Source organism: Pipistrellus hanaki, assembly GCF_964339955.1.
Source record: "Pipistrellus hanaki genome assembly, chromosome: 18".
NCBI lineage: Eukaryota > Metazoa > Chordata > Mammalia > Chiroptera > Vespertilionidae > Pipistrellus > Pipistrellus hanaki.
Window position 1 is genome coordinate 16756474 of NC_140520.1, and position 25540 is coordinate 16782013.

Sequence of the window (25540 nt, forward strand, 5' to 3'; positions counted from 1 at the left end):
TGCTAAATGCTAGAATGTTGTTATTTAATAAAGATTTTATATAAAAAGTTTTATAACAATGTTTATATTACCTAACCACTACACTTGTTTTCTGGTATAGGACTTAGAATCATAGAATTTGGAGCTAGAAGGACTCAACATTCATCTATTCCAGACCCATTTGTTTCTTTGCTTTAAGACTGAAGACTGAACGATAAAACCAACATCAGAAATCAGTTGCCCAAACTCCCACTCCATTTCTGTCTGACTCCCATTGCCCCTGCAGGCTGGCCTGAAGCAGCATACGCCAACAAACCTTTGAAAAAGTATAAAAAATATGAAATCCTCACAGTACTCCATCCTTAACAGCCAGTCTTCAAGGCAAAATCGCCTATTTCTCAAGGCTCTAATATTACCCATATTGGAAGAAAAGGAGAAGACTGATAAGAACAAAATTCTAAAGGTGAGACACCATAAATAGAGAATTCCCCAATGGGAACAATTCATATGGCTGTGATTCAAGAACAGAGACCCAGGAACTACATTATTGGCCAGTGTTCGCTGGAGCCAGGTTTATTACAACTCTAACTGGGCCACTGGGGTTTTTAACTGATTCCACACTGAGCCTCCAGCATTTCACCCTGGCCCTGGTTCCCATGTAGTTTCTGCTCCAGTAAACACAACTCCCTGTATTCACCTGTTTGTCTCTACAGTCTTGGAGGCACCAATTTGTCCTGTGTCCTCCCCTCTCTTAGGGACCTACAAAGAGTCACTGCTCCATCTGTTCACCTTTTTACTTGTTGCTTAGGACAGAGTGGCAACTTACAACATTCCATATGAAACTAGAAGAGTGTAGTTTTGAGTAATCATCTTGATACAGAAAAATTAATTTCACAAGACTCAACATCCATTCATAATAAAAAACCCCTCAACAAATTAGTAATAGAGGAAGAACCTCTTTAACCTGACAGGACACCTATGAAACACCTACAGCTAGCATCACATTTAATAGTGAAATATGCTTTCCCATTACCATCAGGAACAAGACATACTGAAGAATAGCCACGACAATTTAGCACAAAAAAGAAATATAAAACATCCAAATTGCAATTAAAAAATAAAACTGGCTTTATTCACAAATGACACCAATCTTGTATATAGAAAATCCTAAGGAATTCACTGAAAATACTAAAGTAAACTTCAGTGAGGCCATAGGATACAAGAGCAATACACAAAATCAATTGTATTTCTGTGCAATAGTAACAAACAGCCCCAAAATGAAATTAACAATTCTATTCTCAACAGCATAAAATACTCAGGAATAAATTTATCAAAGTGCAATATTTGTATACTGGAAACTATAAAACTTCGTTGAAGGAAATTTTGAAAGTGGAAAAATATCCCACATTTATAGATTGGAAGACTTAATTTATGATGACAATACTCCCCAAATCTAGTTTCAACACAATCACTATCAAAATCAAAGCTATGTGTTTTACAGAAATTGACCAACAAATGCTAAAATTCTTATAAAAATGTGAAAGAACTGGAATAGCCAAAGCAGCCTTGAAAAAAGCTATAATAGAAGTCATACTTCCTGATTTAAAAAAACAAAACCACTACAAACCTACACTAACCAAGTCAGTGTGGTATAGGCATGAGAACTGACATAAATCCATGAAATAAAGTGGAGAATCCAGAAATAAACATGTATAGCCAACTGATTTTTAAGAAAAGTGACAGAAGCCAAAACCGGTTTGGCTCAGTTGATAGAGCGTCAGCCTTCGGACTGAAAGGTCCCAGGTTCGGTTCCGGTCAAGGGCATGTACCTTGATTGCAGGCACATCCCCAGTAGGGGGTGTGCAAGAGGCAGCTAATCTGTTTCTCTCTCATCGATGTTTCTAACTCTCTATCCCTCTCTCTTCCTCTCTGTAAAAGATAAATATATATTTTTAAAAATAAAATATATATATATATATATATATATATATATATATTTTTTTTTTTTTTTTTTTAAAGAAAGGTGACAGACAATCCAATTGGATAATAATCTTTTCTATAAATTGCGCTGGAACTAATGATATCCATATGTCAAATGAATTTGGATGCTTAACCTCGCAGCAAACATAAAAGTGAACTCAAAATGAATTACAGACCTAACGTTAAGAGTTAAAATTATAAGAAAACATAAAAGAGAAAACTTTAGGACTTAAGATTAAACAATGATTTCTTCGATATGACAGCAAAAGAACAATAAAAACATTGATAAACTAGACTTAATCAACATTTAAAACTTTTTGCATTTCAAAAATAAACGAGCTCATTCTGATATTTCCAATTAAAATTTAGTAGTACAGTTTCTACTTAGCTTACCCGATTTTATAATTGTGTATCTTTTACACTATAAATCTTGATTTCTAATGTTGTTATAATTTATATAGACCACTAACAGCGTACAGCCAAAATAGTAAACATACTAAAAATAATTCTGTGTGATTATAGCATAAACTTTATATTAGGTTTATTTGTTTTCAATTTTAAGGATTGCTTTTTAACCCTGTTTGGATCTAATTTTGTTTTATAGCTATATAAACCACTTATATGATTCCAAACTATAAATGGCACATTCAGAGAAGCCTTAACTTTCATTCCTGACTCCTCTCCCTAATTCCTTCATTTCTCCTATTAGTAACCACTTTTATTAGTTTTTGACTTGTCCCTTCCATTGTTTTTTTAACATAAGGAAATACACACACGTTTCCATTCCTTCCATAAAAGAGAACATACTATTCACTGACTTCTCCATAGAGTCTGTACCATTTCTAACACCCCTTTACCCATTTTCCCTCTTCCACTCTTGTCTACGTACAACTTATTCAATACCTTATAAAATATAAAGTGGGTCATATTACTCTCCTGCGTAAAAACTTAAGGGGCTTCCCATTGCATTTAGGGTAAAAGCCAATTTCTTCACAATACTGATGAAAACTGAGATGATAGGAATCCTGCCTCTAGGTATTAGGATTAGGTTTGGTTATGAGCAAGAGACCCAAACAGCAATAGCTTAAAACAAGATGGAAGTTGACTTCTCTGACATGTCTGAAGGGATACCTCCCACGGCTGGTACAGGGTTCAGCTTCAAGAAGTCCTCAGGGCCCTAACAGGTTTGGCTCAGTGGTTCGAGCGTCGGCCTGCGGACTGAAGGGTCCTGGGTTCAATTCCAGTAAGGGCACATGCCCAGGCTCATTCCCCAGTAGGGGGCATTCAGGAGGCTGAAATCAATAAAAATAGATTTTTTTAAAAAAAAAGTCCTCAGGGCACGAACTCCTTCCAGACCATGTTCCCTGGTGCTTAGGACCTGACCCTCATCCCTGTCACCTAAAAGAGCAGCTAGAGTACCAGGCATTGCATGTGTGCCAAGCAGCAGAGTTGGAAGAAGAAAGGAGCAATGGGTGCATGCCTGCTGTGGCTTAGGGAGGGTCCTGGAAGCTCTGCCTAACCCTTCCCTTATATGGTCAGAACTGGAGACTTCTGAGAAAGGCTGGAAAACATCTGTTTCTGGGAAGCCATGTGCCCAGCCAAAAGCTGGGAGTCATAACACTCCTCTTCCTCACTGCGCTCCAGCCGCACATCCCCCTTGTTCCTCAAACCGAGCCCTGACCTGTCCCAGGCCTTCGCTCCGGCAGTGTCACCTGCCTAGCATGCTCGTCCTCAGCTCTCCACGTGGCTGGCTCCTGCTCCTCACTCAGGACTCGGCTCCCGTCACTTCCTCAGAGCCCTTCTTTGACATCGTAAGTAAGTAGGCCCATCCCACTCACCCTTTTCTCACCTCACTGCCTTATTTTCTTTATAGTGTTTTATCTCCATAGGACATTAAAATTTCCACAGGGTAGGCATCTTTTTTGTCTTTACTATAATACTATATTCTCATTACCCAATACAATTCTAAGTATATAGTAGGAGCTTAATATTAGTTGAATGAAAGAATGTGTGACTCCAAAGTCCATGCTTTTCCTACCACCTCTCCTGTTCCTAATATAAAACATTACCACACTCCAGAACTTGTGTGTTTTTTTAGAATAATAGTCTTTTATAAAAACACGGTTTCTAAAGTAAAACAAAACTTTTCTATGCTAAAAGAAGAGATTTAGACCCAACTGCTAAGGCAAATCTCTAAAGTTGGTAGATTTTATCTATAAAATGGAAGTGTTGGTTAAAATTCATTTATTTTATCTACAGATATTTACGAAGCACTGCGCTAAAGCAAAATTAGGGAATGAAGAAAATCTCTGCCTTTCCAATATACAATTTGTGTGACTCTCTGTAATCGTTGGTTTGAAACCTTTGTGCTAGAGAAAAAGCCCATGTCTTCCCATTCCTGAAACATTAAACATCTGTTACCCAAATACTGTAAACACACTGCTTCATTTTAAAAGTGAATATATTTAATTCAACATTTCAATAGGAACTGAATAATATTAAAAACAAGCATATTAGTTGCTTTAAAAAATCCATATTCATTTTTAGTTTCCTTTGCAGAGGGTTTGTTGATTGCTAGCTCTCTACAGCAAACTTGTGCTAGAAAAATGTCTTCACAAGACAGAAATTCTCTTAATGCAAGTCTAAAATGCTTTCAAGGAACTAAAAGTTTTAGAGACCCAAATCAGAAATACTGAATATTAGAGCTATATCATTTGAATCCTAAACGTTTGACATACTAAACATTACATTTTTTAGAAAGATGGTCAACAAATAACTCAGCATTTTCTAGAGACTGGCACCCCTGATCGTCACGACTATTATAGAAGCACCTGGCTGTGGTTCATCCCCTACCACCTTCTGTTCTAGATCCTTCTTGGCTTCTACTGGGCACCTCCGAAGGCACTGTGAGGAAACAGGTGCAGGGATGGATGCCCATTTCTCCTGAGGTCGCTTCTGAGAAAGCAATTAGTCAACTAAAAAGGTATATAATCCATGACTTATGATCCCCACAAGGCCTCACTCAATTTGAAAAATTGCCAGTTCTGTCAAATATGCCAACACTCCAATAAGGTACTTATGACACAGAATCTGAAAAGAAAAAAAAGGACATTTAAAATAGAATTATGATAATAAAGCAGTTTGTATTTGATAAATATTCCAGGCTTATTTTAAATTCCCTATCTGCAAGCTAAGATATGAATATGAAACCAAAGCATTGCTGCTCCAAGTCAAATTTTATCTAATGAAGTCTTTAATAAATTTACAACAATGATCAATGTTACTTAAAAGTAATTAGACTAGGGTTCTTATTTATCCTGAGTTCTATGCTTGGGCTAACTCTCTGCCTAAGGAGGGGAGGAAAGGCATCTCTGAACCCCTTGAACTTATATACACATTGAGTATCTACATTTTCTAGAAGGAGCTTCCATAGCTTCCTTCTCCTCAAAGAGATTTTATTTATTTATTTATATTTATATATATATATATATGAATTATATATTTTATATGATTATATTATATTAAATATATATGAAATATATATATATATATATATATATATATATATATATATATATGAATTCCAAAACTATCTTGTAGAAATAAAGTAGATGGTAGAAACCTGGCTAATTAAAATTAAGGTATGTTAAATTCCTAGCACAGTGACAAAGCCAGTAATCACTGTTTATGGTGGTTATATATTAATATATTTTAAATATTCTAATATAGTTGAGTGCCTACTTTCAATTGGTTTTTGATACTTTCTCTAATAAGGACTTTATAAACAGTAAAACAATATCTCTATTACTTCTTTTCCAGCAGGAATAGAAAAGCCTAAAATATGAAGACGATTATCTTAGTTATGTGTTTCTGGCTATAATTTCCTTATCTAACAAAATCCATCTGATTAATTATGTCAAAGTTTGACAAGAAATTATTTTGAAAGTTTCAAAGTTACTACAGAGTAATTAGTATTATTTCCAAAATCTGTAGCACACAACACATAGTATGCTTACATAATGAAGGTGAACCAAGCTCAGGCCAGGATGGCTCAATTGGTTGTGGATCGTTCTATACACTGAAAAGCTGCTGGTTCAATTTCTTATCATGGCACATGCTCAATCCCCAGTAGGGGGCATGCAGGAAACAGCTGGTTAATATTTTGCTCTCACATTGATGTTTCTCTCTCCCTCTCCCTTTCTCTCTAAGAATCAATTTTTTTTTTAAAGCTGAATCAAAAAGGCTAAAATTTTTTTATAAATATTTTATAAAGCATAAAATAAAATCTACTGGCAGACATTCAATGTATTTAGTCCACGTGGAAAATGCAATCACATATATTTTGAAAACTATGCAACAATTAAGAAAAATTACTTAACTAGATTTGTTCAAACTAACCTTTATTTTTCCATTAGTATGTGCTGAAGCTACTGATGTTGAAACGCGAACCAATCTTGTGGCTGATAAGTGAATTTTGAAATGCCTATGGAAATGTGAACAAAGGCAGTCCATGAACAAGTCAACTTCCTCCTGGGTCACTTCCCCAGGGGCTTTGTGGACACTGTCCCACAGAGCTTTTGCATCCTCCGAATGTATGGCATAAGAAATATCCAGACTTTGAGGGCCACATGGTACAGACCAGAGAAATTCAGTAGTGGCCACATAATGGTCCATTTTGCATGCAGTCCACATAGCCGCCATCCAGGAAAGATTAAATGCATTGATTGCTAAGGGACTGAAATGACAGTCAAAAGTTTTCTGAAACCAGGTTCCAATTAAGGCTGTATTAGTCTCTGCTCCATTTGCAAGGAATAAGGGTAGACAGGTGAAATCTTCTGAAACAGTCTCCAAAAGACTGTCTCCAAATATACAGCAGAACCAACCAGTCCACAACACTTTGCCTTCTCTGTTCTCAGATGGCAAGTGAGATTTTGACAGAATCTACAAAGAAAATAGGTTCGTTGAGTTGAAAAGTACATTTACTCTGAAATTACATCACCTCAAATTTAATTAGTACATTTAAAACTGAGAAGATACTATATTACTTATGAAAAAACAAAGAACAGTATCCCTAATCATTATTAGGGTTCATCAGATTCACTGACCTTTTTCCTAATATTCTATACACGAGAGACATGGTATATGGCAAGATCTTTGTACAATCAAAAGGCAAAATAAAGGATACCAATATAGTACAACCAGGTACAGTATCGGGGGGGGGGGGGGGACTCTCAACTTTAGGAGCAGTAAAAGGTCACCAAATGCAATGTGCTTGAACTATAAGCATGTGCTCGGGTGAGGATTTTAGTAGGGCTTCATTTATTTTGGTACATTTTAAATATTGAAAAGTTTAACACTGAAAAGCAAAATGAGCCCAGCCAGTGTGGCTCAGGGGTTGAGCATTGACCTATGAACCAGGAGGTAAAGATTTGATTACCCGTCAGGGCATGTACCTGGGTTGTGGGGCTGATCCCCAGTAGAGGGTGTGCAGAAGGCAACCGATCAATGGTTCTCTCTGACCATTGATGTTTCTATCTTCCTCTCCCTTCCTCTCTCTGAAATCAATAAAAATATTTTTTTTTTAAATTTGGTTCAGTGGATAGAGCATCAGCCCGCAAACTGAAGGTCCAGGTTCAATTCTGTCAAGGGCATGTACCTTGGTTGCAGGTAACCCTGCACTGGTCAGGATGCATGTAGGAAGCAACCAATTGATGTGTCTCTCACATCGATGTTTCTGTCTCTCCCTCTCCCCTTCCACTCTCTCTAAAAATCAATGAAAAAATATTCTTGGGTGAGGATTAACAACAAAAGAAAACAAAAAAGTTTCTGAGTCTCAGAAAGTTTCATTAAAGATTTACACGGGGCAGGCATCCTATTGGCCCTTCCCATTTTCCTTCTAATTCCTGTCAGAAATTTGCATATATCTAGAGCTCCAAGAGCCATCTTAGACTATAAAGTCACCTTAAGGATGGAAGCCACACACCAACTATGAAAGAGAAGAGAGAAGGGGCCTATTATTAATAACTAGAGACCTGGTGCATGAAAATTCATGCATTGGTGGAGGGGGGAACATCGTTCAGCCCAGTCTGCCCCCCTCACAGTCCGGGGCGGGTAGTCTTATACAGCGAATATAGGCCTAAACCTATGTTTTAACTGTAAAATTAGGGGGGTCGTCTTAAACGCCCGGTCGTCTTATACGCCAGAAAATACGGTAAGCTTTCTGTCATATGCAGCTGAATCTAATCCTAGACATCTTGAGATCCGTGCAGATACCATGACCTATATATACCATGGCTCAGCAAACTTCTGTAAAGGTCCAAATAGTAAATATTTTAGGCTTTGTGGGCTATAGCAAATACTCAGCTTTGATACTGTAGCACAAAAGCAGCCATAGAAAATTCATAAACAAATGAAAGGGGCCGAAACCAGTTTGGCTCAATGGATAGAGCGTTGGCCTGCGGACTGAAGGGTCCTGGGTTCGATTCCGGTCAAGGGCATGTACCTGGGTTGCGGGCACATCCCAGTAGGGGGTGTGCAAGAGGCAGCTGATCGATGTTACTCTCTCATCGATGTTTCTGGCTCTCTATCCCTCTCCCTTCCTTTCTGTAAAAAATCAATAAAATACATTTAAAAAAAAAAAATGAAAGGGGCTCTGCTCTAATAAAATCTGTTACAGAAATAAGCTGTGGGTCAGACTTGGCCATGCAGTCCATGGTTTGCTGACCTCTGATATATAACAAACAAATTAGGTCTGTTCAACTGTTTCAGAATTTCATTTATCAATGACTAAGATGATAAATGAGATAGATGTAACAGGAATGAATAAAATTCAGTTTCTGAATAAAGCAAAAATTGGTTCTATATATTACTTTTATACACTGCACATAGGAAGGAATGTAAAAGGTTACACTTCTGAGAGTAACTTGATCTGTATCACAAAATGTAAAAATAAGTTACTTTATAAAAAATATATTTTTTTATTGATTTCAGAAAAGGGAGAGGGAGAAATATCAATGATGAGAATCATTGATCAGCTGCCTTCTGCACGCCCCCATACTGGGGATCGAGCCCATAACTCAGGCATGTGCCCTGATAGGGAATGGAACCGTGACTTCCTGGTTCATATGTCACACAACCATCGTGCCACACAAGCTGGGCTAAGTTACATATTTTGTTGTTAACATTCTACTTCTAGGAATTTAATCCCAGTAAAAACCATAAACCTGTAAAATTCCTAATGATATGAGTAATTATCTTCAACATTTATTATTAGTAAAAAAGTCATAATGCAAATAAGTAGGGCAATATGATCCCAATTTTAAATAGATAAAGATAGCTCAATGGATGTATCTATGTTCCTGAGAGATATTGATTTGTAGTTTTCTTTTGTTATAGCGTGTTAATCTGGTTTTGACATTAGGGTAATGCTGGCCTCACAGAATGGGTAAGAAAGTATTCCCTCTGCTCCTATCCTCTAAAAGAGAATGTAGATAACTGGTTTGTTTTCCTCAAGTGCTTGGTAGAATTCCCCAGGGAACCTATCTGGGCCTGGTACTTTCTATTTTGGAAGGTTATTAATTATTGATCCAATTTCTTTAATAGATATAGACCTACTAAGATCGTCTACTACCAAAAAAATGTATACCAAGATGTTGAACTGTGGTTTTTTAACTTTTTTTGTACTTTATGTATTTTTAGGTTTTCTAAAATACACGATTATACAGGGTGGGGCAAAAGTAGGTTTACAGTTGTTCATATGGAAAATACAATAAATAATAATACAAGAATACACTGTTTCACTACTCACAACTGTAAACCTACTCTGAAATAATAAGAAAAACTATTTTTTAAGTTGGTAATTATCTACTTTAAATTTGGTCAAATAAGACATAAGAAGTTATAAAACACAAGCTTAAGAATTTCAAAAACAGCCAAAACCAGTTTGACTCAGTGGATAGAGTGTCTGCCTGCGGACTGAGAGGTCCCGGGTTCAATTCCGGTCAAGAGCATGTACCTTGGTTTCAGGCACATCCCCAGTAGGGGGTGTGCAGAAGGCAGCTGATCGATGTTTCTCTCTCATCGGTGTTTCTAACTCTCTATCCCTCTCTCTCCTCTCATCTCTGTAAAAAAATCAATAAAAAAATAAAAAAGAATTTCAAAAACAGTAAAAATTAGCACAATGTCCAAACCAAGACAGTGCAGATTCTTTCCCTAGCACGCAAGTATTGCCTGTATACTATACCTGGACGAGAAATGCATCAGGGTCCCTTTGTGTTCCTTTCATTCCCAGGAGAGTAGAGAAAATCACCTTGATGTTCAAGTCTTCTCCCACTTCCACAGCAAGTCCTTTTTGTTTTTCAGCAACAATAAACGCACTCAGAAATTTAGAGTACTCTTTGAGATTAGTGTAGGAGAACTTATACAGGGGAGTTAAACTATACAGAGTCCATTGCTTATGTAGAAGGAATGCAACCTTTTGAGGATCAACATCTTCCTAAAAATAAAATAAATAAAATCACAGCAATTGAAGTTTAAGAATTAGGAAACTTTAGAAATTAGAATTTAATCATAGTATATTAAGTATTTAATACAATACAAATCTAAGGTGGTCTCTGCACACCAGCCAAACTAGAGTTTGCAGGACTCTGAAGGTCTTTGAACAGGTCTTTGCTTTTGGTGTACCTTCTTTTAGAATGCTCTCCCACAGGTGTTCACATGGCCTGTCCCCTTCCTCCAATCAGATCTCTGCCTAAATGTCACTCAAAGGCCACTGTACCTAAAGTAGCACCTGCACCCACTCCAACTTGTTACTCTCTAACTCCTAACATGCTTTATATTTATTACTATCTGATATTATATACTAGAGGCCTAGTGCACGAAAATTCGTGCACTTGGAGGGGGTCCCTCAGCCCAGCCTGCACCCTCTTGCAGACTAAGGGTCCTCGAGGGAGAGGGCTTAAGCTGAAGTCTGGCCTCCCTCTGTGGGAGGTGACCAATGGGCCGATCGAGAGACGGCACTGGCAGGTGAGCGGCCAGCCCTGTCCCCCAATTGCCCCTCTGCCACTGCCAATCGCCGCCGCCCCCCCCCCCCCATCACCATCCCCTCCCTCTACCCACTGGCACCTGCCTTGGCTAGCCTGGTGCCGCCCACTCGCTGGCCCCACCCCCTGCCAACTGATTGTCCCACCATTCAGTCAATTTGCATATTAGGCTTTTATTATATAGGCTGTGTGTGATTTTTACTGTCTATTTTTCTTACTGGAGTATGAGTTTGATGAAATCAGGAATTCTGTTTTTTTCACTACTACCTTCTAGCACTTAGAACAGTGCCATCTAGAACAGGTGTTCAAAATATTAATGGATGAATTTTATGTTTCACTTGTAGAAAAGTTATAGATTTTGAAAACAGTAATTATTCTTTGAGCAACTAATTTTATTGGATTTAATTACTTTTTTAAAAGTGCCTGGCAGTAAATCCATCCTATGGCACAAAGCCTAATTCAGTAGATTAAATAAAAAGATACCTGGAAGTATTTTTGCCATGCTCTATTAAGAACCACAGGTACCATCAAAAACAAAAGCCCTAGCTAGTTTGCTCAATTCCAGTCAGGGGCATATGCCCAGGTTGTGGGCCTGATCCCCATTAAGGGGTGTGCAGGAGACAGCCAATCAATGATTCTCTCTCATCATGGATGTTTCTATCTCTTTATTCCTCTCTCCTTCCTTTCTGAAATCAATAAAAATATATTTTAAAAAAAAATAACACTTTACCTATAGTAGCACTATGTCATTACTGAGCAAGAGTCTTCAGATACTCTATAGCTTCTAGTTTTATCCTGAATTGAATTTTTCTATACAATTCATACTTCCTGAGATAGTCTCACCACTATCTTTTAGAACTTTCACTAGTTGTCTACTTACAAAAACATTTGCTCAGACAAAATTACTCATGGAAATAGTTATCAACTTTTATATAAAAGTTGTAATGTTTTTTCTTATTATTAGGCAAAAGTCATAGCAAAATTACTTGTATCATAAACATATATTGTACTGAATTGGACATTTCAAACTTTAATTAACATACAGTTTCTGTTTACTGGTTAGGAACCATCACTTTCATTAGCAGCACTAGTAATTTTTCTTTAAGAAAGTTTTCACAAAGAAGCAAAACTTTTCTCATATCCCAGAAGATACTGTGCACACAATAATGTTAAGAAAACAAAGTTACTAGGAAGGTCTGAGTGACTGATAGCCAGGTTCCTAGCTAAATGACTCAAAATCACACATCAAACTGCCTAGGGCAGTGGTTGGCAAACTCATTAGTCAAAACAGGCAAATATCAACAGTACAACGATTGAAATTTCTTTTGAGAGCCAAAAACCAACTTCTGCACAAGGACGACAAAGTTTCAATCTCACTGTACGTGTGCACCTGCACATGGTATTTTGTGGAAGAGCCACACTCAAGGGGCCAAAGAACTGCATGTGGCTCTCGAACTGCAGTTTGCCAACCACTGGCCTAAGGCCAGTAAAATTACAAATTAATGTTTTATACTGTCTGGGTGGTATGCAAATGATCAAAACAGAGCATGGCCAAAACTGGTTTGGCTTGATAGAGCCTGCGGACTGAGGGGTCCCAGGTTCGATTCCGGTTAAGGGCATGTACATTGGTTGCGGGTACATCCCCAATAGGGGTTGTGCAGGAGGCAGCTGGTAGATGTTTCTCCCTCATCGATGTTTCTAGCTCTCTATCCCTCTCCCTTCCTATCTGTAAAAAATCAATAAAATATGTTTAAAAAAAAAAAAAGTGTAAATCCTAAATTCTCATCACAAAAACTTAAAAAAAAATAAAAAAATAAAAAAAGAGCATGATGCCACCAGATAAATCTGAGCCAAATTTAAACAGCAAAATAACTTGGTAATTAATTACAAAAATATGAAAAACAGGAATTAGTGAGTTCAAGTCTCCAATAAATAAACAAATAAATAAATAAATAAATAAATAAATAAATAAATAAAGGAGGAAAGAGAAGGGCTTAAAATAGAATTCCAAAATCTGACTGGTAAATACGTAGTAAAGGGAGATTGGAAAGTCATTATTTTGCAACCATCATGATAAAGATGGGGCAGGCAAAAATTATCAATGGATATTAAGTCTAGGGGGAAATTTTGATGAGGAACATGGTATTTGCATTATCTTAAAGTGTCTCCCAACAGAATGCTTATTAGTTGCAGAAGGAACTAAAGCAGTAATTATTGGGCAACACCTTGTTAAGGTGATCAAAATTAACATTCACTACGTGGTACCAGATGCCATTCCCCCAGGACACAATAGCACCTACATAGTATCCCAGCCAAGAATACACAACTTCAACCTCCTAATTGTGAGGAAATAGCAGACAAATACAAAATGAGGCATATTCTATTTTTTAAAATAAGAGAAAACTATACTCTTCAAAAATATCAATGTCGTAAAAGACAAAGAAATATTGTGGCAATGTTCCAGATCAAAGGGCTTTAAAAGACATAACAAAGGAGGTACTTACTAACTTTCTCTTTGCTGTTTCTCATTTATTTTATTACCTGAAGGATGGAGAAACTACTAAACGTACTAGAAATAGTAACAAAAAATGAGATGTTTTGTTCACATCTATTCTCAATTATTGAGGAACACAAAAAGCATACCTGCAACTGTGAACATTGGGGAATTTTCCTTTGAGGTGAAGGCGGGACGAATGAAGTCAGCTTCCTGACTGATTCCAACCGCTTCTGCAGAGGGGTGGCACCTATAAAGTGATCTTTAAGCCTTGAGGATGTTGATTCTGGGATGTCATAAGAATCCATGGTCTACATAAAAAGAAATAAAACCAGAATTCTAAACACAAACAAGTTAACTCAAGCTCACAGTTTCAATGCTTTCTCTGCTCACTATAAAGGAGTTCTTTCTCACCCTTGCCCTCCCTGCTTCCCATTTTGACTTTTTAACCAAGTCCAGTATTTCTCCTTGGCCACAGGTTATTTTTATGAATATGACAGATAACTCAGACAATATTCTGTCAATATTCCAAGTTAACTTAAACCCATTTAAGTAGTCTCCCACTTTCATTCTTCAACATGCAGTCCTTAAACACATTCTATTGAGATTTTCCTTTAACAGTCTGTCACCTATTCCCAGAGCTACTTCCTTAGCCAGATTCTATTACCACAACTAAACTTTTCTTCCATACCTAAGGGTAATCATCCTTCAGAAATGGCACTTTATTGTTAGATACCTGTGCAAAAACCTTTATAGTGATAAAATGAATTCTACTCTTCTGCTCTGTACTTAAAAATCTTTTATAATTCAGCAGTCCTTATCTTCCTACTTTCCCTAGATATACACATTTTCTTATCTTCGTGTTTTTGCCTATCAACTATATTCCTTAACTAGAGCAGTGTTTTTCAACCTTTTTTGGGCAAAGGCACACTTGTTTCATGAAAAAACTCACGAGGCACACCACCATTAGAAAATGTTAAAAAATTTAACTCTGTGCCTATATTGACTATATATAAAGTAATTCTCTTGAATAGGAATCAAATAAACACAAAGAAAGTATTTTATAATTACTTTATTATGAAATATTAAGTAAACAAAATAGTGAAAAATTATAAAATTCTTGTCTTGTCTGCACCTACGGCACTAGTGTGCCGCGGAACAGCGGTTGAAAAACGCTGAACTAGAGTGTCCTTTTTCCATCTCACCACTTTTGAGATTATGCTTCAATCCAATCCAATTTCAAGTAAGTTAGGGTTTTATTAACCTTGTTTCCCAAAACACATGCTATATACTTCTGTCTATATCAGTGGCTTTCTCATTCCTAGAAGGGAAGAAAGGGGAGCTGGGGGTGGGTGCACGTGTATACCAAGAGCTATCAGAGTAAGTAAATATTTTTAAAAGCCTCAAGGTCCTCCTGTGAATTCCATAGCAAGTTACCCTCTGGCCAGCCCAATATGTTAGCCCAGGGTGCTGTGACCACACAAGCAGCAGCCGTGTGAGCAGCCCACCCCCGTCCAAGGAGCAGCAGCTGTGGGAGCAGCCTGCCCCCACCAGTCAGAGGAGCCACCACTGCTGCGAGCAGCACCCACCACCTGAGGAGAAGCCCCCACACCATGACTTAACACCTAGATCCTTCAGTGAGAGCAAAAATGGGGAGACAAAGAAACCCCCAAAAATAAGAAAAGGAGGAATCGCCAGAAAAGGACCTAAGTGAAACGGAGGCATGCAATATGTCAGAAAAGGAATTCAGAAAAAGGGTCATAAACTGGATGAAAAAAATAAATAACTTACATAAGAATCAAGAAGAAAGAGTGATAGAGAGAAACCAAGATGGTGGCAAAGGTAAACGCCTAAACTGCCGCCTTGCACAACAATTTCAAAACTACAATTAAAAGACAAAATGTCTATCACCCAGGACCAGGGAAAGCAGGCTGAGTGGAAGTTCTACAAGAAGGAAAGAGGTAAGAGCACAAGTGCTGAAAAGCTGAGGTACAGAGAAACGTGAATGTGCTGCTTTTTTTCAACCTGAAGGGAAATAAGCTCCTGATCACTCTGAAATCCAGTTTCTGGGGAGACTCGGGGGACCCAGACACCTATGGGGAGAAGCTGGTCTGTCGGCCATCGGGTCGGAAAGTGAGGGTGACTTTTTTGCAGAGGTGCACCCAGCAATCATTGTTTACTGCGCTGGAGTGCGGGACACGGAGACTTGGAAACGTGGAAAGGCAGAGAAGGCTGATGGCAGCCATCGCTGTTTGCCCCGCTGTAGCCTAGTGACACTCTGAGACTCCACCCCGCACAATCTACAAACACACCCAAGCTCCACACAGGCTTTTGCATATAAAATGCTCTGCCCTGTAGCAGTTTAACCAAATAAACTGCAGCTCCAAAAAGTTTCAACAGTAGACTAGGAGAAGCGGAGGACCAAATAAGCAAATTAGAAGACAAGGAAGCAAAACACACCCAAAACTGAACTGCAGTTGGAGGGGAAAAAATTAAAAGACAGGAGGAGAGCCAAAGGGAGCTTTGGGACAACATGAAATGAAGCAACATACAAATAATAAGGATGCAAGAATGACAGGAAGAGGAACAAGGGTTAGAAAACCTATTTGAAGAACTAATGTCAGAAAACTTCCCTGGTGTGGAAAAAAAAACCCACAAGCACAGAGAGTCCCAAACAAGATGAACCTGAAAGGGCCTACACCAAGCATTTCATAATTATCAATATGATGGCAAACATTCAGGACAAAGATAGAATCTTTTTTTTTTTTTTAAAGATAGAATCTTAAAGGCTGCAAGGGAGAGACAGAAAATTACATACAAGGGGAACTCCTATTAGATTATCAAATGATTTCTCAACAGAAACACATCAGGCCAGAAAGGAATAGAAGGAAGTTTACAAAGTGATGCAAAGTGCCGAGACCGGTGTGGCTCAGTGGATAGAGCATCTGCAGACTGAAAGGTCCCAGGTTCGATTCCGGTCAGGGGCATGTACCTTGGTTGTGGGCACATCTCCATTAGGGGGTGTGCAGGAAGCAGCTGATTGATGTTTCTCTCTCATCAATGTTTCTAACTCTCCCTCTCTCTTCCTCTCTGTAAAAAATCAATAAAATGTATTAAAAAAAAAAAAAAAAGTGATGCAAAGCAAGGGCTGAATCCAAGAATACTCTATCCAACAAGGCGATCATTCAAAGTTGGAGAAATAAGGAGCTTCACAGACAAAAAAAAAAAAAAAGGCTAAGGGAGTTTATCACCACTAAGTCAGCAATGCAGGAAATGCTAAAGGGACTTGTGTAAGAAGAAGAAATAAGAAGGAACACAGGCACAAAAAAAATTAAAATGGCTACAAAGAAGTACCTATTAATAACTTTAAATGTAAACCAAATAAATGCTCTAATTAAAAGACATCGAGTGGCTGAATGGATAAGAAAACATGACCCATTTGTATGCTAACTACAATAGATCCGCCTCAAAATAAGGAACTCATAGAGACTGAAAGTGAAGGGATGGAAAAATATTTTCCAGGCAAATGGAAATTGAAAAAAAAAAAAAAAAAAAAAAAAGCTGGGGGGTAGCAATACTTATATCTGACAAAATAGACCTCAAAGTGAAGACCATAACAAGAAATAAGGAAGGTCATTTCATAATACAAAAGGGATCAACACAACAAGAGGATATAACCCTGATAAACATATATGCACCCAATACAGGAGCACCCAAATACATAAAAAAATCCTGGAAGATATCAAGGGAGAGATCAACAATACAATCATAGTAGGGGACTTTAATACCTCACTGGCATTACTGGATAAATCTTCTAGACAAAAAAATCAGCAAAGAAACTGCTATCCTAAATATCTCACCAGATCAGATGGACTTAATTGGCATCTTCAGAACATTTCACCCCAAAGCCACAGAATATACGTTCATCTGAAGTGCACATGGGACATTTTCAAAGATAGACCACATATTGGAACACAGGCAAGGCCTCTCCAAATTCAGACAATTGAAATTATATCAAGCATTTTCTCAGATCACAATGACATAATATTAGAAATAAACTACAATTAAAAACAATCAAAAAAATTCAAACACTTGGAAACTGAATAACATGCTATTGAACAATGATTGGGTTACCAAAGAGATCAAAGAATTAAAAACATCCTGGAAACAAATGACAATGAAAACACAAAAATCCAAACTCAACATGGATAAAGGACAAACATAAGATTGGAAACCATGAAAATACTAGAGGAATCCACAAGCAGCAAAATATCAGACATATGCTGAAAGAACTTCTTCACCGATACTACTCGGAGTAATGGAAGCTAAAGAAAAAATAAACAAATGGGACTACATCAAAATAAAAAGTTTTTGCATAGCAAAGGAAACCATCAAAACAACAAGAAAGCCCACTGCATGGGAGAACATATTTGCCAACAATATCAACGATAAGGGTTTAATCTCCAACAGTTACAGGAAACTCATGCAGCTTAACAAAAAGAACATAAACAACCCAATCAAAGAATGGGCAACTCTCAACATAATAAAAGCTATATATGATAAACCCACAGCAAACATCATACTCAATGGGCAAAAACTAAAACCATTCCCTCTAAGAACAGGAACAAGACAGAGATGCCCACTCTCACCACTCCTGTTTGACATAGTACTGGAAGTACTAGCCATTGCAATTAGACAGGAAGAAGAAATAAAAGGCATCCAAATTGGAAAATAAGAAGTAAAATTGTCTTTATTTGCAGATGACATGATATTGTACATAAAAAACCCAAAAGACTCCATCAAAACACTAATAGATTTAATAAATGAATTCAGCAATGTAGCAGGATACAAAATTAACGCCAAGAAATCTATGGTATTTCTATACACCAATAGTGAATTTACAGAAACAGACTAAAAAAAGCAATCCCATTTACCATTGCACCAAAAAACTTAAGATACCTAGGAATAAACTTAACTAAGGAGGTAAAAGACCTATACTCGGAAAACTACACGACACTGAAAAAAGAGATACATAGAGGAAGATGTAAACAGATGGAAGAACATACCATGTTCATGGATTGGTAGAATCAACATCATCAAAATGTCCATACTTCCTAAAGCAATCTGTAGGTTCAATGCACTCCCCATTAAAATACCAACAGCATATTTCACAGACCTAGAAAGAACTCTCCAAAAATTCAACTGGAACAAAAAAAGACCCTGAATAGCCACAGCAATCCTGAGAAAGAAAAATAAAGTAGGAGGTACCTCAATACCAGATTTCAAACTGTATTACAAAGCCACTGTTCTCAAAACAGCCTGGTACTGGCACAAGAACAGACATATAGACCAATGGAATAGAATCGAGAACCCAGATATCAACCCAAATCACTATGCTCAATTAATATTTGACAAAGGAGGCATGAACATACAATGGAGTCAAAACAGTCTCTTCAATAAACGGTGTTGGGAAAATTGGACAGATAGATGCAAAAGAATGAAACTAGATCACCAACTTACACCATACACAAAAATAAACTCAAAATGGATACAGGACTTAAACATAAGACAGGAAACCATAAAAATACTAGAGGCATCCACAGGCAGCAAAATCTCAGACATATGCCAAAAGAACTTCTTCACTGATACTGTCCCTAGGGCAATGGAAGCTAAAGAGAAAATAAACAAATGGGACTACATCAAAATAAAAAGCTTTTTTACAGCAAAAGAAACCATCAACAAAACAACAAGAAAGCCCACTGTATGGGAGAACATATTTGCAAATGTTATTACTGATAAAGGTTTAATATCCAACATCTACAGACAGCTTATACAACTTAATAAAAGGAAGATAAATGATCCAATTAAAAAATGGGCAATGGACCTAAATAGAATCTTCTCAAAAGATGACAGAAGGAAGGCCAAGAGGCACATGAAAACATGCTCAAAGTCACTAATTATCCAAGAGATGCAAATCAAAACAACAATGCGGTACCATCTCATACCTGTCAGAATGGCCAACATCAACAAATCAACAAACGACAAGTGTTGGCGAGGTTGAGGAGAAAAAGGAACCCTCGTGCACTGCTGGTGGGAATGCAGACTGGTGCAACCACTGTGGGGAACAGTATGGAGTTTCCTCAAAAAACTGAAAATGGAACTCCCATATTTGACCCAGTAATCCCACTCCTAGGATTATATTCCAAGAAACTAGAAACACCAATCAGAAAAGATATATGCACCCCTATATTCATAGCAGCACAATCTACAATAGCTAGGATTTGGAAACAACCTAGGTGCCTGTCAGCAGATGATTGGATCAAAAAACTATGGTACATCTACACAATGGAATACTATGCTGCCATAAAAAAGAAGGAATTCTCATCATTTGCAGCAACCTGGATGGAATTGGAGAACACCATGATGAGTGAAATAAGCCAGTCAATGAAAAAGAAACACCACATGACCTCACTCATTTATGGATAATAAAAAACATTATAAACTGATGAACCAAAAGATAGATATAGAGACAATAAAGCAACAAGCAGACTGTCAAATTACAGCGGGGAGGGGAGGGAGATCTGGGGGAGATAATAGATCAACCGAAGGACTTGTATACATGCATATAAGTACAACCAATGGACACAAAACTCTGGGGAGGGAGGGTATGTGTGGGAGGAGGGGCAATGGTAAGATATGTACACAGACAATGATTTAATTTTTAAAAAATGGGAAAAGGATTCAATTAAAGATGATTTGACAAGCAAAAAAAAAAAAAAGAAAGAAAGAAAAGAAAGATCATACACTATGACCAAGTTAGATTTATCCCAGGGATGCAAGGATGGTGCAATATCTGCAAATCAATAAACGTGATACCTTACATAAACAAACTGAGAGATAAAATCATAGTCATATTAATTGATGCAGAAAAGGCATTTGACAAAATTCAACACCCTTTCTTGATAAAAACCCTCAGCGAAATGGGAATAAAGGGATCATACCTCAACATAATAAAAGCCTTATATGACAAACCTACAGACATCATACCCAGTGGGCAAAACTAAAACCATTTTACCTAAGAACAGGAACAAGACTGGGATCCCCATTTTCACCACTCCTGTTGGCCATGGTCCTGAAAGTGCTAGCCATAGCAATTGGACAAGAAGAAATAAAAGGTATCAAATTGGAAAAGACAACGTAAAACTGTCATTATTCACAGATGACATTATACTTTACATAGAAAACCCTAAATACTCCATCAAAAAATTATTAGACTTAATAAATGAATTCAGCAATGTAGCAGGATATAAAATTAATGCTATGAAATTATGGCATTTTTATACACCAATAGTGAATTTACAGAGAGACTAAAAAAGCAACCCCATTTACCTTTGGACCAAAAAAAATCAAGATATCTAGGAATAAACTTAACTAAAGAGGTAAAACACCTGTACTCAGAAAACTACAGGACAGGGGGGAAAAAGAGATAGAAGACAAAACAGATAGAAGAACATACCGTGTTCATGGATTGGTAGAATCAACATCATTAAAATGTCCATACTATCCAGAGCAATCTATAGATTCAATGCACTGCCCATTAAAATACCAACAGCATATTTCACAGACCTAGAACAAACTTTTCCAAAAATTCGTCTGGAATAAAAAAGACCACGAATAGCTGCAGCAATCCCGAGAAAGAACAACAAAGTAGGAAGGATATCAACACCAGATATCAAGCTATATTACAAAGTCACTGTTCTCAAAACTGCCTGGTACTAGCACAAGAACAGACATATAGACCGATGGAATAGAACAGAGAACTCAGAAATCGAACCAAACCACTATGCTCAATTAATACTTGACAAAGGAGGCATGAACATACAATGGAGTCAAGACAATCTCTTCAATAAACGGTGTTGGGAAAATTGGACAGATACATGCAAAAAGATAAAACTAGACCACCAACTTACACCATACACAAAAACAAACTCAAAATGGATAAAGGACTTAAACGTAAGAAGGGAAACCATAAAAATCTTAGAGGAATCCACAGGCAGGAAAATCTCAAACATATGCCAAAGCAGTATCTTCACCGATACAGCTCCTAGGGTAATGGAAACTCAAGAGAAAATAAACAAATGGGACTACATCAAAATAAAAAGCTTCTGGCCCTAACCAGTTTGGCTCAGTGGATAGAGCATCAGCCTTCGAACTCAAGGGTTCCAGGTTCGATTCCTGTCAAGAGTATGTACTTTGGTTGCGGGCACATCCCCAGTGGAAAGTGTGCAGGATGCAGCTGATCAATGTTTCTCTCTCATCGATGTTTCTCACTCTCTATTCCTTTCCCTTCCTCTCTGTAAAAAGTCAATAAAATATATTTCTAAAAAAATAAAAAAATAAAAAGCTTCTGCACAGCAAAAGAAACCATCAACACAACAAGAAAGCCCATGGCATGGGAGAACATATTGCCAATGTTATCTCCGATAAGGGTTTAATCTGCAATTACAGGGATGTCATACAATTTAGCAAAAGAAAGATAACAACCCAATCAAAAAATGGTAATGGACCTAAATAGATAATATAGAGGAGGTAAGGAAGGCCAAGAGACATATGAAAACATGCTCAAAGTCACTAATTATCCAAGAGATGCAAATCAAAACGACAATGAGGTACTATATCACACCTGTCAGAATGGCTATCATCAATAAATCAACAAATGACCAGTGCTGGTGAGGATGCGGAGAAAAGGAACCCTCTTGCACTGCTGATGGGAATGCAGACTGGTGAAGCCACTGTGGAGAACAGTATGGAATTTCCTCAAAAAACTAAAAACGGAACTTCCATTTGACCCAGTGATCCCACTTCTAGGAATATATCCCAAGAAATTAGAAATACCAATCAAAAAGGATACATGCACCCCTATATTCATAGCAGCACAATTTACAATAGCTAAGATTTGGACACAGCCTAAGTGCCCATCAACAGATGAGTGGATTAAAAACCTTCAGTACAACTATACAATGGAATACTACTGCTATAAAAAGGAAGGAACTCCTACCATTTGCAAAAACATGAATGAAACTGGAGAGCATTATGCTAAGCAAAAATAAATCACATGATCTCACTCATTTGTGGAATATAATGAACAACATAAACTGATGAACAAAAACAGATCCAGAGACAGAGAAGCATCAATCAGATCATCAAACCTCAGAGGGAAAGTAGGGAAGGGGAAGGAGGAGAGATCAACCAAAGGACTTGTATGCATGTATATAAGCCTAACCAATGGACACAAACAACGAGGTGAGAGCATGAGCGGGGTAAGGGGGGATGGGGTGGGTAATGAAGGGATAAGGACACATATGTAATACCTTAATCAATAAAGAAAAAAATTAAAATTAAAAAAATAAAAATATTTAGGTGAGGGGAGAATGCCCCAAGGCCCTCTAGATGGGTCTACCAAAATCCTTCAAGATGGTCTATAAAATCTTTGGAGACAAATACAGTAATATACAGGGATCTTCGGGAACAAGCAACACTCATTTTGGTCCAACTTCATATACTTCCTTGTACCCACATTTTGCCTCACGGAAAAAGCATCTCCCCTCCCCACTCCCACGCGGCAAACCCCGTAAAGGCTGCTAGGAAGCTGCAAACACACAACATTGCCAACATCCATAACTGGATTAAGAACTTTCCTCCTCTCCTCCACAGGCCCCCGAGCAAAACACAGTGGGGGGAGGAGGGAGTTCTGGGAACTCTCAAAACCAGTCCCCCACCACACCGCCCCACCGTTACCCAGCCCAGCCGGCCACAGAGGTGACGCCCACCATCAGGGCATTTGCAGCAATCCCAGAGGCCGAAGGAGAGCAGGTGAGAGAAAATAGGAACATACCCTACAGCACCACCTACAGGGCGAAAGGAAATAAGTACCTATCGACCCGCTGAATTGGTGAGCAATTCACCTGTCGGAAGGGCTATCATTAGCAAACCAACAAACAAGATCAGGTGAGGATGTGAAGAAACGGGAACCCTGGTGCACAGATGGTGGGAATGCAGACTGAAGTAGCCACTATAGAAAACAGCATGGAGGTTCTCCCAAAAACTAAACCCAGAGCTATACCACCGAGCAATCCCACAGCTGCGCATGTTCCAAAGAAAATGGACACTAGCTCGAAAAGCTACCTGCACCTTACGTGCACTGCAGCCTTATTTACAATAGCCAAGATGTGGAAGCAACCTAAGTGTCCATTAATAGGTGAATGGGTAAAGTGGCACATATATACAATGGAATATTACTCATATGGAATAAATCTTGCCATTTCCAAAAACGTGGGTGGACCTAGAAGGCATTATGCTCAGTGAAATAATTCAGAGGAAGACAAGTACTATATGATTTTACTTATATGTGGAATCTCCTAAAAAAAAAAAAAAACACACACACAGAAAGAGCCGAAACCGGTTTGGCTCGATGGCTTGGGGACTGAAGGGACCCGGGTTCGATTCCGGTCAAGGGCATGTACCTTGGTTGCGGGCATATCCCCAGTGGGGGGTGTGCAAGAGGCAGCTGATCGATGAGTCTCTCTCATCGATGTTTCTAACTATCTCTCTCCCTTCCTCTCTGTACAAAAACAATAAATTTAAAAAACAAACAACAACAACAAAAAAACACACACAAAGAAATCAAACTGATAGTTGCCAGATGGGGGTCCGGGGAGGAGTGATAAATTGGCACGCGGGCACAGGTTACTACAATCAGTGAGATGACCACATTGTAAACTATGCAAATGTCAGATCACTGTATTGTATACCTAAAACTAATATAAATATAATGTTGTATGTACATTAATAAAACTTAGAACCCAAGGTAGTATGTGTTTACTAAATATTTTCATAATTAGCTATTTCAAAAAATTAGCAAGCTCTCCCGCCAAGTCCTCCTGCACCTGTAGTTCAGAGCACACAGTAACAACGTCGTTGCTTTCCTCATGGGAAATCTGAGAAGAAAGGAACCCCGACTCCTCCATCGCCACTGACCCCGGAGGCCAACCGCCCCGAGGCCAGGGCTCCCCCGGGTGCTGGGGCGACAGTTCCGTGGTCGGCAAACTGCAGCTGGCGAGTCTCTTGAGTGTGGCTCTTCTACAAAATACCACGGCCTGGGCGAGTCTATTTTGAAGAAGTGGCGTTAGAAGAAGTTTAAGAAATTTGGCTCTCAAAGGAAATTTCAAGCGTTGTACTGTTGACATTTGGCTCAGTTGACTAATGAGTTTGCCGACCACTGGATATAGGTGAAATACACCGAAACACACAACACTGTAAAGATAACGACCACACAACCGGGCGGAACATCAAGTTCAGGGCCAGGCCTGGACCAACACAAAGCGCCTCACCAATGAAGTGCCGCGCAGACGCTGTCACCGCCGCCGGCTTCACGAACCATTCTTCACAACCGGACCCAGGACGCCGCCGAGACCGAGATCCCCTCCAGTTAAAAAAGCCGCCCAAATGGCAGCTCAGGGCGAGGCCGAGCGACCGGCCCCGCCCGAACCCCGTCGCGCTCCGCAAGCGGGTTCACCGGGGACACAGACGCGCCCACAGGGAGGCTTCCGCTCCCGGGAAGCCGGGGAAGCGCTGCGACTTTACCCCGAGGGGCGGCTCCGCGGACCCGCCACCAGCTCTGCGGCCCTCGGAGGGGAAGAAGGGCAAGGACAAGGGCCAGAGTGTCCCGCCCGGCGCTCTCCACCTGAGCCCCCTGGGGGCCAAGGCAAGGCCGGCCCGGACGCCTAATCCCGCCGTTGAAAATCCGCGATTTCCTCCACAGCCGCCGCCTCGTTTAAAATCGTTTCCCGACGCACTCTGCGGCCCGACGCCGGAAGTCTCCCGGGCGCCGAGTCCAAGTCAGTGAAGCAACTGTGGTCGCCATCTTTACTGAGGGCACGCACGTTCGAGCAATCGAACCAGCATCCTCACGCGTCTAAGCGCGCGGCGACAGCTATTTCCCGCCGGCCCGAAGCTTTCCTTCCCACTTCCGGCCTCACTAAGCATG

The 25540-nt window shown here is 38.9% G+C and overlaps 1 protein-coding gene across 1 annotated transcript; it reads right to left on the reverse strand.

The window, feature by feature from the left end:
• Positions 1–1965: 1965 nt before the first annotated feature.
• CENPL (centromere protein L) lies at positions 1966–25342 on the reverse strand. The gene is made up of 5 exons (XM_084866025.1): positions 24885–25342; positions 13644–13805; positions 10202–10453; positions 6358–6900; positions 1966–5049 (listed from the first exon to the last, which is right to left on the reverse strand). The coding sequence occupies exons 2-5, from the start codon at positions 13800–13802 to the stop codon at positions 4978–4980; spliced, it is 1026 nt and encodes a 341-aa protein (XP_084722151.1). The 5' UTR covers positions 13803–13805; positions 24885–25342; the 3' UTR covers positions 1966–4977.
• Between the last annotated feature and the right edge of the window lie 198 nt (positions 25343–25540).

Coding starts and splice junctions, on each gene's coding strand:
- CENPL (XM_084866025.1), bottom strand. CDS start 13,802: ATGGATTCTTATGACATCCCAGAATCAACATCCTCAAGGCTTAAAGAT. Junction 10,454..13,643: donor CCCAATGTTCACAGTTGCAG/GTATGCTTTTTG, acceptor TTTTATTTTTAG/GAAGATGTTGATCCTCAAAA. Junction 5,050..6,357: donor ATACTAATGGAAAAATAAAG/GTTAGTTTGAAC, acceptor TTTTCTTTTCAG/ATTCTGTGTCATAAGTACCT.